At 42.1% G+C, this 18,563-nt stretch overlaps 2 protein-coding genes across 3 annotated transcripts in view; both read left to right on the plus strand.

The window, feature by feature from the left end:
* mcu (mitochondrial calcium uniporter) overlaps positions 1-11,453 on the plus strand; it is a 52,212-nt gene extending 40,759 nt beyond the window's left edge. For both annotated transcript variants that reach the window (XM_035663055.1, XM_035663054.1), the window contains exons 3-9: positions 2,751-2,814; positions 4,865-5,035; positions 5,430-5,534; positions 5,685-5,845; positions 6,369-6,572; positions 7,400-7,516; positions 7,717-11,453. In XM_035663055.1, coding sequence (XP_035518948.1) covers positions 2,751-2,814; positions 4,865-5,035; positions 5,430-5,534; positions 5,685-5,845; positions 6,369-6,572; positions 7,400-7,516; positions 7,717-7,797 — 903 coding nt within the window. In that variant the 3' untranslated portion in view covers positions 7,798-11,453. The remainder of the gene's footprint in view (positions 1-2,750; positions 2,815-4,864; positions 5,036-5,429; positions 5,535-5,684; positions 5,846-6,368; positions 6,573-7,399; positions 7,517-7,716) is intronic.
* A 2,023-nt stretch (positions 11,454-13,476) lies between these two features.
* oit3 (oncoprotein induced transcript 3) overlaps positions 13,477-18,563 on the plus strand; it is a 7,848-nt gene continuing 2,761 nt past the window's right edge. Inside the window, exons 1-6 of the mRNA XM_035663795.1 lie at positions 13,477-13,522; positions 13,627-13,725; positions 16,123-16,497; positions 16,605-16,715; positions 17,932-18,054; positions 18,162-18,284. Coding sequence (XP_035519688.1) covers positions 13,477-13,522; positions 13,627-13,725; positions 16,123-16,497; positions 16,605-16,715; positions 17,932-18,054; positions 18,162-18,284 — 877 coding nt within the window. The remainder of the gene's footprint in view (positions 13,523-13,626; positions 13,726-16,122; positions 16,498-16,604; positions 16,716-17,931; positions 18,055-18,161; positions 18,285-18,563) is intronic.

The following is an 18,563-nucleotide window of genomic DNA, read 5'->3' on the forward strand; positions in this document are numbered from 1 at the left end:
GCACGCACACGCACACACACGCCAGAGCCATATTTGCATATGTCTGTGATGCTGCCTTGTGTCGAGGTGCGTGGGTCGTGCTGGATGTTGTTGGTATCTCTGTGAAATCTTTCCTCCTGGCCTCAAGCAGCTGAAGTTAATGAATGAGCCAAGCGGTAGCTGGACCGCTCTCTGCACAATGTGCAGTTATTCCAGACCAGCCAAAACGCCTCTCTCAGCATGTCATCTGATCAGCAGCCTAATCACTGTTTGGGCTCTACTTGGTACCACGGGACAGTAATCAGTATTCTCATCGAGGACAAACACACATATTCACACACACACTTCACCATGGGGTTACTGCAACGATCAGTCATCTTTGCCCTGCTGGTGTCAAAAACAAGAGTTTTTGCGGTCCTGATGAGTAGACGCACACACATATACACCCCTCTGGGCCCTGTGGTGGTGCTCAGTTTACTGTGGTCCTGCTTCACTGCTGCAGTGAGAGCAGTGAGTTACTTTTTATAAATGTTTTCAGACTTCTTTAAGTTGTTCCTCACCATTCCCTGTATTTGCAGATGGTAAAAAAATAGAGAATTGAGTTTTCAAAAGGTTTTTTGTGTCTCTGGGGGGGGTCTAGCAGAATAGTGAACCCTCAGCAAGGCCTCCATCTGTGGTCCCACGCTGAGCAGCTGAGTGGTGGATGGTCAGTGTTGCGTTGCATGCCTGGTGAGGGCAATCTTTATTTTAAAACAGAAACATTACTCCATTGCTGACAACAGACTGGTTTGCACCTCATCGCTAATTAATGTCAGTTATGCTCCACTATTGACAATCCACAGCAGTGGAAAGCAACTGTCATTGTTGGTGTTAATCTAAACATTTCCCTTCCACATCCCCACTTTATACTTGCAACGGTCTGACTTGTTTGGACCGTCTGACTGGAAGCCCAATTAGACGACTGCGGAGATGTGATTGGCAGTCACGTTTCTCCGACTGACAGCCAGCACATTAAATCGAGATCACTTGATTGGCGGCTGTGTTTGTCAGATCGATGCTGGGATTACAGTTAGTCCCACTGCCGGTCCTCTCCCGGAAAGAATATTTTAAATTTTGCATTGTGTTTGTTGGAGTAAGACTCTGGCAGTAAAGTTCAGACAGCTGTCAGTTATTGTATAGCTGACTGAAAACAATTTGAACTTCATGTGATTGTGTAAAATGTTTGACACTGGCTGCCTGTACTGTGTCAAACCTCACCTGTGTAAAACAAACACACCATAAAAAGCTAAAAAAAAAAATACAAGAGAAATCGGACCAGACCTATGAAACATAAATCACTATATTCCCCAAGTCTCATGCTGTGTTACCGGGCCCTCTCATGAGGCATGTGGTGGAAATTATTGCAACATCTGTACTGTTGAGTAATACCAAAGAAATGCTATGAAGGGTAGACAGGTATCCACACAGTGCTTGGGTTTAGCTCAGTGCTACAGATCCTGAAAGCATCTGTTTGCAGTGACAGAATATACAAATAAATGCACACACGTATACACCTGCTCTCCTCTGAGATATCGTTTACTACATAACTATCTGTGAATGAATTCGTAAAGGAGAGTTTGTGAAAGCTTTGAATCTCTGCTGTTGTGATTCACGTCAGTGAGGGTCAGAGATTGTGTGCGTATCATAAATCTGATATTATAACATTTGTACACAGACAGGGGATCTGTGAGCTGGATGCTGAAAGATATCCTGTGCCTTCACAAACTGAAGGGTTAATAAATGTGTGTGGGTTTCAGGAGACCGTACTGTATTTCCTGTGGACACATTAATATACGGTACTACAGTGTCACAAATCGCATGACTCCAGGCACCAGTTATTAAATGTGAGGATGCAGTCAGCAGAGAGACAGAGCCTTATTTGTGGTGCGATAGAGGCATCCTTTGTTTATGTGTGTGCACATAACTAAAACTTTAATCAGAAAAAATCAGTTTTTGCCCCTTGGCACTCTTTCTTGCTTGATTTCCGATGTGTCTTCTTCACCCCCATTCGCTCTGTTGAAGTGTGAGGAGATCTGACAGCATGTCTCATGCCTTAAAAGGCTCGACTGCGGCTCGGCAGAAAACGTGACGAGCTCTGTAATTCGAAACAAATGCAGCGCATATGGACACTCCTACTTTGTTGGGCTAACAGTATACAGTAGCAGCAGAAAAAAAAGAGGGTTTCCCCAAGCTCTGCTCCTCTGTTAGTCTTCCTCCCCTCCTCCCTCACTTACTCACTCAAGTATGACACAAGTGGAGAATTCATACTGAACCACATTGGTTGTTATTCAGGCTGCAGTTGGCTGCCGTCTCTGTGTCTCCCACTGTGGTGTTTTCCTTCAAGTGGTGGTTTTTGTTCCTGGATACTGGAGTATTTTAGATGTGATAGGCTATGTGTGTTTTTATGCGTCATCCCATTGTAGAATATTTCCATGACTGGAAAGCTGCAGTTGCATCTGTTAATCTGCGCTTCTTGGGTGTGGCTCCAGTCCGCATATGGGAACATTTCTAGAAACCGGAACAGAGGAAGCCATTTTGTAACATGATACTGTTCAGTCAGTCTTGCAAATAAACAATTAGTGTAGTAAATGGGATGCACTAGGGTTGTATCATGTTGCTCAGTGTCACACAACTAAATCACAGCACCTCAGGATACATATAAAGAATGGAAATGCTAAATGAGAGAAAGCTGTGTGGAATAACCAGGCTGTCCTTTCTCTTCCTGTCTGCAGGTTTGGAGGGGTGCCCCCTCATGGCATGGCCACCGACTGTTGTGTTCCTCCGCTGCTCCAGAGGGTAAGTCCTCATCTCCTTCATTCAGTTTATTTCCGTCCATATGAGCTGTATTCGGGGTTTCCCCCTTTTAAGGAAAACCACACATCAAGCCTTTGCTCCCCATCTGAGACAAATGAGTTCTGCACCTAGAGGAATTCTACATTGATCAGACGGCAGAGGCTCATTTGGAGATAACAGCCAGTAGTCATTAATATAGAATCTGTCTCGGGGTAGCATCTGCTCGTCTGTGTGAGAGGCAGGAGAGATGGAGAGTGTGAACAGAGGGAGAAAGGTGGGGTGAGGCAGCAGCAATGCAGAACATGCTGATTTGATTTTAAAGTGGGCTTTAATAGCTGTAGGGTTGGAGTAGACATACAAATGATCCTCACACTTTTAGCAATGTGCCTGTGGTGACAGGGTAGTGGAGGACAGGAAGGGAACAGGTGCAGGAGCAGAACAACTCAGATACTTGGGGCAAGGTTTGAAATTGTCAAGGTAATGAAGAGGTGGGTGTGAAATAAAATGTCTGCACCCCTGCGTCTTTGAACACGGTCAAGACACTCTTGAAACTGAGCCTGGGTCGGTGCTGCCTGCACCAGGCAGTGATCCTTCACTTTTTGGTGTGAGCCGAAGCAGAGATCTGCTGATTCACTGCAGTGGTCCCGAGCAAGGAGGCAGGAGGTTGTTGGATGCAGCAACAGCAACAAGGCAGCTTGGATCACCTCCACTGTGGGCTCACAGCCCCCCTGCGTTGATTCATAGCTCTGTCAATAGAGGCCACTCAGCATGATAATGGTATAAGCTGTGCAGACTCATAACCAGAGTTTGGTTACGGACCAGTAGAGGTGGGTTACAGACCATTATTAGTATGTCAGAAAAATAAAGTGTCACTGAGCAGAACCAAAGGCTCAAAAGTACAGATGAGAGCACACACTTAACACTGAAACACGTTAAAGGACCGTGAACTTCAAAATAGTTCTGAGTGCATTCTGTTGGTCCCAGATGCACACGATCCATTTTTCTTATTTCTCGCTGCTAGCCAAAAGCCAAAACTTTCAAGGAATGGATACATTGCAATGTGAACCTCAGGGACTTTTTGATTGTCAGAGACAAGAGGTCTTTTTAGCCTTTCTGTGGGAATGAGAAATATCAATAGTTGGCATCAACGAATCAACCCAACAGTTGTGTGAGGGAAAGGTTAGCAATATTATACTGTATTGATCTTCACCTGACAGACAGTGGAAAATGAGCCTATTTCTGGCAAAACAGCAGTCAGTGTACTTCTGTGTCTACATGTATAAGCCTGTGCATATCTTCTTGCATGTGTGGGAGCGCACTGATGAATGAGATTTAGTCATGTGTTGATTACAAGTAAGCAGTAATTATATGGAGCTGCACAAATAACTATTGCATAAGCTGCTGTTTTAACGTACCTTGTTGTAGATACTGTACTGGTGTTTACAGCCATTAGATCCACGCGAACCATGAGATAAGATAATGTCACAGACTATCCTTTTAAACTGTCATGAAGATAAAGGTTTTTGTGAACCAAACGGAGTACATGTTCCAAGAATGTTTCCACAAGAGCTAAGAATAATTTGCTGGTCAGAGGTTAAGTATGTAGACTCTTTCTGTTGCTGGTTTTAGGTCGCACGATGTTCCTGGGCAGCTGCTGCTGTTCATTTAGTTTGGCAGCTCTGTTGTTGAACTCCTCCGACAGGTGGAGTTGCTGTTGCACTGCCCCCTGCTGGGTCTCAAGCCACACACCTCTGTCAAAGTAATGCTTCATTTTTGGTGAAAAGTTAGCATAGCACCATCAGAATACCAGACTCTGCTGTGTGTTAAAAGGATTAATGTTCCAAACAGACAGTCCATAAGCTAATAATCCAGAAAATGCCAAGACTAACTAGTTTTGGACAAAATACTGGTCCTTAGCCATCCTTCTTAGATTCATTCAGTGCACGAGCTCATTTCCATTGCTCAGCTAACACCTCAGGGTGTCATTTTTTTTTTTTTCTTGTGTGACATTTGTCTACCTGTCTACATTTTCTTGCCTGCAACCCCCTCGCAGAGGTGACAGTGGTGTATCAGAACGGGCTGCCGGTGATCTCAGTCAGTTTGCCGTCCAGGCGAGAGCGCTGTCAGTTCACCCTCAAGCCTCTCTCTGACTGTGTGGGAGTTTTCCTGCAGCAGCTCCAGGCAGAGGACAGAGGCATCGACCGGGTAGCTATCTACTCCATGGGTACGTGCACAAACACAAGAATACTGTACACACACACACACACACACACACACACCACTACTGTATCCATTTACCCCAGCAGGTTATACATATACATGTCCTTACATGCTTTCAAGTGTTCTTCTGTTTTGATGCTGTTAAGTGCTCCCGTAGCTGTAGCTTTGCATCAGAATTTAATACCACTGCATGCACAATGAAAAGATTTTTCAGGCCTCACTCTGCACAGAGGGGTTCATTATACAGGCACAACTGGTACTTGAAATCTTACTCATAGCGTGTAAGTGCATCAGCTTTTACAGCAACAAGCCTGATTATCAAGAGATGTCAATGGTGTTTGAAGCGGCTACTGATCAGCGCTCCATCTCTCTTCCCATTTGTCTCTCTCTCTCTCCAGATGGAGCGAGGGTCGCCTCCTCCACAGGCATAGACATCCTGCTGCTGGATGATTTCAACCTCGTCATTAACGACACCACACACCTCGTGCGGCCACCAAGGAGAGGTGAGGACTGGCAGAGAAAAGGCAGAGCCAGTGCTGTTTGCTTTGAGTCACTTCCTCACTACCAGTAAGAGGAGGAAATGGTTTTATTGGATCGTATTAAAACTGGTCTTTGTTTATTTGTTTGCGTTTGTCTGCATGTTTGTGCTTCAGAGCTGCTGCCCCATGAGGACGCGGAAAGGCTGAATGACGTCAAGTTTCTGGTGCAGCAGCTCTACACCACCCTGCGCATCGAGGAGCACCAACTCGGCAAAGAACGTGAGCTGATTGGACGACTGGAGGACCTCAACTCTCAACTCCGCCCCCTGGAGAAGGTCTGACTTCCTGAACACGTTTGGCTATCCTTAATGTTTTGTTGTTGGTTGCACGAGGTCCCTGCTGCTCTTAGCAAGACACACAAATCACCTCAGGGTTTCTAACTTGTCAACCAAGAATTTAATAGTCGAACCTGTGTGACCGTCTAATTACATTGTGTTCTTGTATACTTTACCATTGAAGCCAAGAGGAGCTGTACTGTCAATGCTCAGAATTTTGAAGGCCTGTTCATAATCATTTCATCTGCAGATAATTAGTTGAAGATATCGGACCTTACCTACAATGGCAATAAAAATGATTAAGGGTCTGATCAGTTGAGCCATCTTGGTTATGGGTAATGGGCTATCAACACAGTGAACAGTTAATCTTATAATAATTACATCTTAATCTGGAGACAAGGGTCTGACAAACTTATCACAGCTGCCCTTGGCCTGTATACTTCATTGTGCTGACAATATTCTTCCTTACTAGATTCTCCATACATATTCATATATTTGAACTTTCTTCTTGACTTCATTGTAGGTGAGGGATGAGTTGAGTAAGAAGGCAGAGCGGCGTACCACCTGGGTGCTGTGGGGCGGCATGGCGTACATGGCCACCCAGTTCGGCATCCTGGCCAGACTCACCTGGTGGGAGTACTCTTGGGATATCATGGAGCCCGTCACCTACTTTATCACTTACGGCACAGCCATGGCCATGTACGCCTATTTCGTGCTTACACGCCAGGTAAGACAAAACGAAACACAACAAATATACAAACACATACGCCAAAATTCATTATTAAAGTCATGTTGCTGCTGTGTGGGTTAGAGGTAATTCCGGAGAAAAATTGTTTATTGTTGAGTCTTTTAAGGTCGTCAAATGCCTCAGACACTTTGGCAACCTAAACTGTCGGTATTTGATGACCTTTTTCCAGAATAACTCATCCCGTCTTTAAGGCTAAAACAAGTATTAAAATGTAACCTTCTCACATGGATACGCAGCTCTTCCCTGTATTGAGTTATTGTTTTATTGTGTTGATTATCTTTTGGACTGTTGACGAGAGAAAGGAAATAATCTGATGGTTTTACATTGAACTCAAGGACTTTGTGATTTTCACTGTTTTCTGACATTTTGTAAACTGAATGATAAGATCATCAGATTAGTCACATTAATAACCTTCCATCTAGTGGGCACACTGGTCTCATTTTTTTGTGCCAAACAATGTGACACGTCACTGATTCTAATTTTTTACATTATGCAGACACTGTTGTAGCAGCCAGAGAACAGAGCATGGCAGTCATGAGATCTATGGGATATCCTCTGTTTGTAGCACTCTGCACTAAATTGTAATATTTTTAGCTATTTAAAAGGCAGATCTAGTGACACCCTGCAGAATTGAATCCAGTATTTATAAATCTGGTTTTTAACTCCAAGGGACATGGAGACCATTTGATGTTGGATTTCTCACTACTGTGACTTGGCCCAAGGACTAGAAAGCAGAACATGGAGGGTATCTGATAAACTGGCTCCTCTTACAAAGTGCTCCGTCTGTGTATCTCTATAACCTGCAGGAGTACGTTTACCCCGACGCTAGAGACAGACAGTATCTGCTGTTCTTCCACAAGGGGGTGAAAAGGACACGCTTTGACATTGAGAAGTACAACAAGCTGAAGGATGATATCGCTGAGGTACAGTCGCTTGGTGAAAGCTGGATGTTTTGTGATGTAAAATGAGCACTGCAGACACACTGGGGATTCCCACATTTTACAGTTCAATACTTGGATTTGTAACAGCTGTACGTAGACCTACTTTGATGCCATTCCCTATTCACTTTCTTCTCATATTTTTTACCCCGCCCCGCCTCTCTCTCCTTATCCAACCTCTCCAGGTGGAGTTGGATCTGAAGCGTCTTCGGGACCCGCTCCAGCTCCAGCTCCCAGTTCAGCAGCTCGACGGCAGTAAAAATTGATGGGAAAAGCAACTCCCTCCTCTCTGAGCTCCTACAACCCCCCGTTTCCTTCTTCCCTCCTGCCGTCCAACACCCTTCTCCCTCCCCCTTCTACCCCCAACTATTTCCTCAGCCTCCTCTCTCCCCTATCCCTCCCACACCAAATAATCCCATCCCTGTCTCGACTGTGGGAGTTAGTTTTTTCTCTTTTTCTTCTTTTTTCTCTTTTTTTTTCTTTCTTTTTCCTTTTCCGTCCGACGAAAACTCCAGTTGGAATTGCAAGTGAAAACCGCTAAAAAGACAAAGAAGGATGGTGAGAATACCGGGAACTAAAAAACTCTCACAGCCGAAAGGATGGTAAGGATGGTGAGGATGATGAAAGGGACGATGATGATGATGATGATGGGATAAAACTGGGGCACTATGGATATGCCTCAAGTCTCCGGAGGGACAGCCTGCAAGGAACTCCGGGGGGCAAACAGGAATTATCACACCTCTAGACACTCCAGAACAGAGGACATGCAGAGGGGCGGGTCATTGTTTAATTAGTGTGTGTGTGTGTGTGGGGGGGGGGGGACTTTCAGGGCACACTGGGACACCGACCCTGACACAGCAGTGTAGTCCTGCTTCCTCTAGCAGTCAAACTGTCAACACACACACCTACTCTTGGTTGGGGCAGGCTCCAGGGAGAGTCTCTATCCCACACATTAAAGTTTACAAGGAAGTCCTGACTGCAGTTGCACCATCACGGGGGACCTTCGTCTTCCTGTGGCTGAACTCTGCTGCCTCCCCCTCCCTGGGCCACGCCTTCTCCAGGTGACGGACAGCTGTCCCTCCCAGTGTGACCTTTGTCAGGAGCCTGTCTGAACTCGCAGGATATAGGCACGATGCCACGCCTCGTTTCCTCTTCCTGTTGATGTCCTGTAGCGGCCGGTCTGTCTGCGCAAGTATGAGAGTACTACCGACAACAACATCACTGTGTGTTCTTTTATTCCAAAAAAAATATTTTGGCACTTTTTATTTTGAAAGCCATAGTATATTTGTTATGAAAAGAATATAAATATATATATGTATACAATCAAATAAACCGATGACCGGAGGCTAGTTTTTTTTTCAGTGGGGGGAGGAACTCTCTTACAAACATAATTTCATCAGGAACTCATTTACATCCTCTGAAGATCTCCTGAAATGAAGGACCTAACGGTCCGACGCAAACGCACATACACAAAGAGCATTGGACGTAAGGCTCCTGTGCATGGCCACCAAAGGGGGGGGGGCAATGTTGAAGCCAAATCAGGGTTAAAATGGCTTTGATTGGGATCGATTCTTATTTTGAGCAACACAGAATATCGACATGAATAACGCCATGCTTGACCTCTGTAATCATCTCATGAATACGGAGATTGCTGCGGAAATGCTTAACATAATAAAAAATGGGTTCAACTGTTTAGTGATCATTGACTCAGACGGATCCACAGGCATGTTATAGTTCAAAATATCTGATGAATTTGAAAAGTGTTGTTGGACGTGTCTTCAGCTTTAGCTTAGCAACATGTGATGTACATTTTCAATCTGAATTTTAAATAATCGTTCAGGCAAAACAGCAAAAAACTACATACATAAAAAAAGCGTCATGGCATTGATTCACAGAAGCTTTTTTCATCTTGAAATAAAGCCAGAGTTTTCTCCTCCCACTGTTGCTGTAATGCCCCCCTGCTCCCGCGATGGCAAGGCAGGGTAGACTGCATGCTGTGGTATGCCCTCAGTAGAAATTTGTGAATGTGTAGGAGCATTATTGCAATTTTGTACTTAATTGGACACTTTTCTTTGCCACATCTAGCTGAAGTCTCATCTCCTCCCCAACCCTCCAAAGGTTATAGAAGCCATATGTTTATGTTGTCCATTTTTTGGGATAGTCACTGAATAAATCTTTGTCAGCTTCACTTGGTTTTCTGTTCAGGGTGTGGGTTGGTAGCCCCATTTATCTCCCAAAAGAAAAAGGTCTCAAAGCCAGTTATTTTCACTCTGAACTGCTGTAGATCACCTCTGCAGAGGGGAAGCACAATGACATGATGTCCCTGCACATATAGACTCTAATTCAAGATCATCTGCTTGTGTGTCTCGTGTGGACAGTTGGCCGGATCCTACTGAAGAGATCCTTGTGCTTGACTGCAGATTTTATATTAAAATGCATGATTTTAGGTTAAATCAAAAGTAAGCCATGCAGATCTCAAGGCAGAATCCGGTCTAATCTGTTACTGTGTGTGCCGGTGTGTGTGTGTGTGTGTGTGTGTGTGTGTTTCATCTCCAAGGGAAATGGTGCCTTTTAGATGATTGATGATGTTAACAGTATAGACAATATTGCAGTTTGCTAAACAGCAATGATAAGATCATTGTGAAATTGATTCTCATATTTCAAATGACACCTTTATATAAATGAGGGTTCAATTTGAATGTTTGGAAGTGGATATCAATGTGGCTGTGAGTCTGTGAATGTGTTTGTTGAATACACGTGTTGATGAGTGTGAGTGCGCTGGGGGCAAAGTTCAGATCACTATATTCATGAATCCTTTGCTCCTAATCACCACCTTGTCAATAGTGGTAAAAAAAAAAAAAAGAAATCAATACCGCCCACGTTGCACTTCATAGCAGTCATTAGCTTTAAAACTCATTTTTCCTGAATAGGCCAACTTACACACTCCATGACACACAGACACACACACACACACACAAAGTGACGATGGTGTTTCCTTGGAGATGTACTGTGGGAGGTGAGAGAGTTGAAGCCTGTCTGCAGTCCAGTCCTCCCCTCTGCTGTTTCTATATTTCTCTCCATCATCACCTCCTTTTTATCATGCCATCCACCGTTTATTGCCTTTTTATTTTCTTGTTTATTTTTTTAAAACAAAATATATCAAATATAGGGAAACTTTATTATAAAGAGGGTGTTGCATGAATGTATGTTTACATGAGAAATTATGTGAAAATAAAAAAAGATGATTTATCCAAAAAAAAACATTAAAAAAACCTGCAAAGATAATTTAAGAACGTTGTTTGTAGAGATTCCTAGTTATAAAGGGGCAGTGGACAGGGCTGCGTCTTTAGAACCCGCCCTGCCAAATCTGACTTAAATCCCAGCCAACCAAGAGCTCAAACCCCATCACTCCCATTTTCACCTTATTTACTCCCATAAGCCCCCTCCCTCAGCGTGCATTTATACTCCCCAGTAAATGGAAAAACACCCTCCATCCTCGGTGCACCTATAAAGCAGTTTCTAACGTCCTGGCGCACTCTGTTAGCATATCGGGGAACACCTCCCATTCTCATCCCTCTCTCCTGACATTTTCATCCACCCTCAGCCTCTTTTCTCCTAAAATAACATTGTTTTTCTATGTTTTTGAATGTTATGTTTTGAATACCTTGTTTGTGTGCATTTACAATAAGACATGTTTTAAATGCCTAAAGAGCGAAGCAGACTATAGGATTGAAATCTTGTACTCCGTTCTGACCTCTTATTTTGTTCAGTTTTTCTTGTCTTTTTTTCTTCTGTTGACATATGATGCTGTAATGTTGGCAAAAAAGAAAATGTAAAATCCTGTATCATTTATGAAATGTGTATAAAAGAGATATGTAATTCAATTATCAATAAAATCCTTATCCAGTTTTTGGAGCCAGTGGTCCAGTTGAGGTTTTTTGTTGTTCTGTCTGGAAGTGAAGACTTGGTGATTAATGGACATATTACAGAAATTTACAAGAAGCAGCTTTTCAAGGTCTTGACCGGCTCCTCTCCTTGGCCTCCAGCTCTTCCTGTGCAGGACATCCTATGAGATAGACCTGTGTGGATAAACTGTTAGTAAACAATAGGTACATGAAGCAACACATGATTACAATGGCCCGTTGAAATTGATTTTAAAGTTTAGAAAAAAAGATTAAAAATTTAAATTTTACTTTAAGGAAAAGTAAATATTTTTTTTAACTTGCATCAGTGGAACAGGGACCATATATATTTCTCTTTGCTTGCTGCTCTGTGAGGCTCTGTGTACTTGGGCACAGCAGTGCGTTGAGCTAAATGCTAACCTCAGCATGCTAATGTGCTCATGATAATAATGCAACACGCTGATGTTTAGCATCTTGACTACTATATTTAGTTTTGCTTATTTGCATTAATGACATTAGTCTTGCAGATATTTGGTCATAAACCAAAGTACTGGACCTCGATGTCAATGTCAAACAAGTATTGTATAGTTATTATATATATTACAATTCATCCTGAGGGTAATATAAAACTGTACCAAAATTTCATGGCACTCCATTCAACGGTTGTTGAAGCATTTCATTAAAATACAAAAAGGTCAACCTCATGGTGGCATTAGAGGAAAAGTATGGGGATCACCGAAGTGATTAGGCTTCACACTCTGGGATGATTAAAGGTCCAGTGTCTAACATTTAGGAGGATCTATTGTCAGAAATGGAATATAATATTCATAGAATTTCTTTTATACGTGTATAAACACCTGAAAATAAGAAGTTATGTTTTTGTTACCTTAGAATGAGTTGTATTTACCCCGTGGGTCACCTTCCATGGAGGCTGCTATGTTTTTACAGTAGCCCAGAATGGACAAATTAATCACTGTCTCTACATAGGGCCATTCATGTTGTTCACACGTTTCGAAACCACTGTAGCTTCTGCCTCACATTCTGAGGGGGAGGGTGAAATGAATGAATTGCAGTCTGCAACTACACTGCTAGATGCCACTAAATTCTACACACTGACCCTTTAATGTCTTTACAATATTTGTGCAACAACTATCTAATTGTTTTTTAAGTCTGGACCAAAGCGGTTGACATTGCTATCCAAATGGCTTAAACAAAACGACCAGCATTCTTTAACTTGATGCTGCAACACATTTCACAGCAGTGACTCACTAAAGCCGAACACAATGATCAAACAACCGAAAGATATAATCATAAAGTTTACTCGAAAATCCAAACTTTGAAAACTAAATTAAGCAACATTTCGACGAAAATTGGAACAAAAGAGAAAAATGTACTAGGTACACTGGATGGCTTTCCTAAACACAGTGTGGTTATGCAGTAATGTAATAAAGTGCTGATTGAATCTGCTTGTGCCATAGAGAGTTCTAGCCAGAACAGTATCTTATTTTCAGGGGTAATCACAAAAGAAGAATAGCATGTTTCACCTCATTTCTTCTAACAGCCTGGTGGATTAATGTATCCATTGATTTAATTACATATGAGAAACAAAAACTGCAAGCGTCAGGTTAGATTGGGTGGTTTTTAAATGAAAAGAGCCCAGCTTTAGACCTTTTTTGGCCTGTGCTAGTGGTCAAGTAATGGCCTAGATGAGAACATATTCACTGTACTGGCACAGTTTGTCTTCGGTGAGGGTCTACAGTAAATCCTGAGTGTGCAAACCTCGCTGTCACCTCGAAGTGAAAGCTGCTTCAGCACTAAGCAGATTAATCAGATCGGTTTAATGCTGCTGCAGATCATTGCTCGTTTTTCCCCCCCCACGTCCTTTAAATCAGGAAGGATGAGAAATAAATAATTTAAGTCATGTAAAAGTTTCACACGGCACAATCACACTTTTTTCACGGCATGATGGCAAAAAACGGATACTAAGCTCGGGGTAGTTTAAGGGAGGAGTGTGAAGATTGTAGAGTCTGAAACAATGGGAGGATGGTCCTGTCACTGGACTTGGAGAGCATTAGGTCAAGGGGTCAAGGTGCGACAGAGACATGACAATATGACACATTCAGATAAGAGTTGCCTATTAAAGTCAGGCTTCCCCTAAGGATGAACCAGAAGAGCTACACACACATACACACTGATTCCCGAACTTGGACTATCATTTATCCAACACTGAGATCATGTTTATTTTGGTGGTTACCAATCTGCTGCAGGAGGTTCTTGCGGTTGCCGGTGTCGGTGAGTGTAATACTTCTTTCCCCCCAAAATAAACAGATAAGATTCTATTTGATTTACTGTACAGCAATGAGTTTGTGTCTGATCTGTTTATGGTGTTGATCTTCAAATACTTATGGACTTACCTAACTTATTGGCTGAACTCCGCCCCAAGCCAGTTTCTACTGAAGGTGTAAATCTTTTAAAATGGTCACACATATACTTTCATTTTTTTCTAAAAAGGGCTTAGTAATTTCCTGCAACAGCTGGGCACTACAGCTTTTAGCAAATGGTCCTCAAACCTGGGTAAATAGTGCATTTCTTGGGGACTATTTTTATTAGCGGATTAACACACATTTGGTGCTTTGGTGAGTATTTACAGCAGCAGGTTGGTGTATGAGGGATTGACTCAAAATAAACTGCTCATTCTAATGAAGGAACATGTCACCCAGAGCAACTGTGTTTCTCATGTATGTGTTTTTAATAGTATTTGCGGGGGTTTTCCAGATATAAAGAAAAATCTAAAATATCACCAGCTTTATCCTTTAACTAAAACCATTTTTTATGAAGAACAATAAGGTTTGACACTGTTTACTGTGGGTCTTCATCTTCTGTACAGATGAGAGGCTGGAGTCTGACTCAGGCCAGGCGTGGTTCCACATTCCCTTAATAGCCATATTAAGTTATTCAAGCCCCATCTGGAAGATTTAACACTGTCATTACCATACATCCGCATGAGTCAGCTATGTCCTCTGCCCCTTCTGTGCTGCTGAAGTTGGAACACAGTTGGCCAGTCGTATGTCTCCAAAACTGGTCGTTTATGCTGTCAGTGGCCCCAGGCCATGGATTGATCCCTCTGCTTTTATTGGAGCAGCAGGTAGTGACAAGATGGACTGTCCATTAGTGGATGGAGGGAGAAAATGACGTGTGTTGTGACGTCATTTATGGTCATGATATGAGTCCCATCTAACACAAGTATTTTTTATTTTTTTAAAAGAACAGTTGTCGTTAACTGCAAACCTCCAGTTAACCTTCACACTGAAAGCACTTTTTGTTCAAGATACGGGAACGGATAAACATAAACGTGGATATTTTATGTAGAGCAATCCAACTAAATGGAAAGCCTAGAGTTTGGTTACAGTGGTGGTTACTGCACCAGTAAAGTGTTATGGTGCTAGTTGTCAGCTGTCAAGTTTCCTGGCTCTGGCCTGACATTGAAGATGCTTTACTGCTTAGCTGATCAGCCTCCCACCGTTTCTTCATTCCCGCTGATTCTCAGTGATTAACATTTACTCTCACTCTTGCCCACTCTCATCATCACTCATGTCTTCTTCTTTTCCTTTTGTTTTACGTCTACCTCTTAATTACACTGTTGAGAGGGCACGAAAAAAGGGGAGAGACTATTGATTGTTTTGTTGCGCTTTGTTTACTCTGCTCGTTCAGTTGTGTCTCCTGATTCTGCAAAGCTGGCTTTGGTGAGAAGAGTCACTGCTGACAGAACCTGCAGGATTAAGGGGTCTCTGTGGATGGCTTGTTGCCTTTAAGTTTAATTAGAATTGACGCTGTGCTACAGTTTAACTTGATTGTCCAAAGGTTTGCTTCATGGTAACACATTTTCTCAAGTGGTCAGTATTATAAATGTACAGTACATGGGACAGGGTAAAATATATAGTGCTTATCTATGAACTGAGCAGAAATTGGCACCAAGGATTAAATAATGGTATTAACAGTGATTGAAGAAATGTAATATTGTAAGCACCAGAAATAAAATTAATTTCACCTCCATTATATTGATGCATAGGCAGAAATCTCAAAACCTGGAACTATACTAGCTAAGTATATATATATATATATATCTAAGACTAAGTTAGATAATATGGTTTCTTTTCATAACTGGGCAAACTGACCCTTTAACAGTGATGGAGGTATAAGAAAGTATATATTTGAACATAGCAGTACCACAGTATAAAATACTCCTGTCGAAGACGAAGAGTATTGCATTAAAAAAAAAGCTTATAATATCAAAAGTAAAAGTATCTGCAGTGTATAAAGTATACATATGTACATTAGTTACTATTGATGCATCAGTAGCTATCATTTGTAAGCAGCTAATTTTAACAACTCCATAAACTGGTGGGTAATTTAACCTATATCACGGCATTATATTTTGTAAACCAATTATATGTTTTGTATGTACAGTCATATAACTAGTGACTAGAGCTTTGAAATAAGGGTATCAAAGTAAAAAAGTACAATATTTATCTCTCTAATGTAGTGGATTAGAAATATAAACATAAAATGAAAATCGTCAAGTAAAATACGTACAGTACTTGCATAGACTCACTAACACAAGTGCATCATCTTCTTTCCGGGCATGTGAAACTAAGTCTTCATCTTTGTCATCCCACCCACATGCGACAGTCCTAGACCCCTGCTCTGCCTACAGCAGCCTGAACGAACCCTGGAGGAACACAGACTACCACATCAATCAGTCATCCGACATTCCCCAGTGTGACAGCCTTGTGTCTGGAGAATGGTACCGCTTCACTGGCATGGCCGGGGACGCCATGCCCACCTTCTGCATCTCTGAGAATCACTGTGGCACCCATGCTCCCATCTGGCTAAACGGCAGCCACCCTCAGCCTCATGAAGGCATCGTCACCCAGCCTGTCTGTGCCAGCTTTGGTGACAACTGCTGCCAGTGGAATGCCAGTGTAGATGTGAAGGCCTGTAATGGAGGATACTTTGTCTATCGCCTCCCCAGACCCTCAGTCTGCTTCCATGTTTACTGTGGCCGTGAGTGAGCGTGTCTGATATGTAAAAAGTCAATTTACTTACAGTTTACTTTTCATTTTGATATCTGTTGGTGTGTTCGTATGTTTTTTTGTGTGTGTGTCCCACAGATTTCTATGATATCTGTGATGAGATGGACTGCACAGGTCCCAGATGTCCCAAATCTGACTGTCGCTGTGCACCTGGAACTGTCCTGGGACCAGACAGACAAACATGCCTGGGTGAGACAGAGAGAGCGGGAGGAGAGGGGACAGACAAGTTGTGCAACAGATAATGATTAACAAGAGAAAATGGATAGCTAGAAATGGCTTCTGAAATACAATAACACTGAGAAATCAATTCGACTGTATTTGTTCAGTGTGTTTGTTTTGACATTCATATATTTGTGGATAAGCTGTTTTAATGCAAATATCCATGTTGACTTGACTTAATGGGATATTCAGAATATGTTAAAGACAACAAAAGCAAGCCTTTCAGCATTAAAATTAATTTTTATTTTTTACTTAATTCACATTTATTCATCCTGGTAATAGTATACTTTCATTTTCTTGAGTGTGACAGTTCAATCTTGACCTCAAACAGTAGTTTGACAAAAAAGGTTCAATTAGATTACATTCAACTTTATTGTCATTGCACAAGTACCAAAACATTGAGATGCAGCTCTTGCATCTGTGCCTCTCCAGCCATTTATTCATTACTTTTATCTTATTGTTCCAACTTAATCCTAATCACAGCATTGCTCAGGTGTTACAGACTCAATATGTGGATATATTTTTTAAAATTTGATTTTTTTAAATAAAAATTTGCTACTCCACAATCTTTCCACATACCCTGCCTGTGGTAACTGCATAAGTACCATCTAAGATTCAAGGATGTAAATAAATAAATATCACATACCAATGGACTTATAACTAGTTTTACATATTCTAAATGATCAGATAGATCATAAAGCAGGAAGGATGAGTACAGAACCTGATGAAGGAAGTTTCTAGTGACAGAAAGACTGAAGAATTGTCTTTTGTATTTGCTGACTTTACTGTAGGTGTGTGTGTGGTACACTGGATGGTACACCTAATGATGGGTGACAGCCAACCTAGCCAGCCTGAGAACTGCCACTATCTCATTATTTACCCATCAACCAAATCTGGCTTCTTCATTTCTCCATCCTCGGTCACTCTCTTTCCTCACACTCTTAATCTCTTACGTTGGTCCCTCATTTTATTTCATCCCTCATTATTTCTTTACCAGTCCTCTCAGTATTATAAACTCAGTTTTAAAGTCTTCTGAAGTCAATTTATCATTCTCTTCCCTGGAACACTAAGTGAATTGCCTTGAGGTGATAAACTCCACCCATCTGGTACTCAGTCGATTAAAAGAAGACTCATCTGATAATAATATCTGACCCAGGTGTGTGTGGTGTGTGTGTCCTATGTGCAGATGTGAATGAATGTGAGAAGAACAACGGCGGCTGTGCAGAGAAGTGTGTGAACACCAAAGGATCCAGGCGCTGTGAGTGTGGGCCGGGCCGTGTGCTGGATGAAGATGGGCACAACTGTAAAGGTACATCCATGTTCTGATGTTCATATGACACACCAGTCACTGTTGTGCAGAGATAATTAAATCCCAGAACCACATCTTTCCTTTTTTCTCTGTGTTGCCCCATGCAGAGATGGCAGGCTGTCATGTTAACAATGGAAGATGCAGCCATGGCTGCTCCTCACTGCTGCACTCCTATCAGTGCAACTGTCCCCGAGGGCTGGAGCTGGGAGAGGATAAACACACATGCCAGGGTGTGTGTGTGTGTGTGTGTGTGTGTGAAAGAGGTAGTTTTCTAAGCTAAAATAATCAGACAGCAAGTAAAGCTGACAGAGAGATGTACACTTGTATTTATCTAAAAAGATTTCCCAGATAGTATAGAAATTTGACCAAGAAGGCCATAACTGATATTTTTAACATGTTTGTGTGGGGTTATTTATTTGTCAGGGAGGGTCCTTAATCACATTAGCAGTGGATAACATTGAGAAATGATCAGTCCTGGTGTATCTTGTACAGGACGGCAACTAATGATC

This window comes from Morone saxatilis, unplaced genomic scaffold, assembly GCF_004916995.1.
Source record: "Morone saxatilis isolate NCDOM2014 unplaced genomic scaffold, NCSU_SB_2.0 Contig19, whole genome shotgun sequence".
Lineage (NCBI taxonomy): Eukaryota > Metazoa > Chordata > Actinopteri > Moronidae > Morone > Morone saxatilis.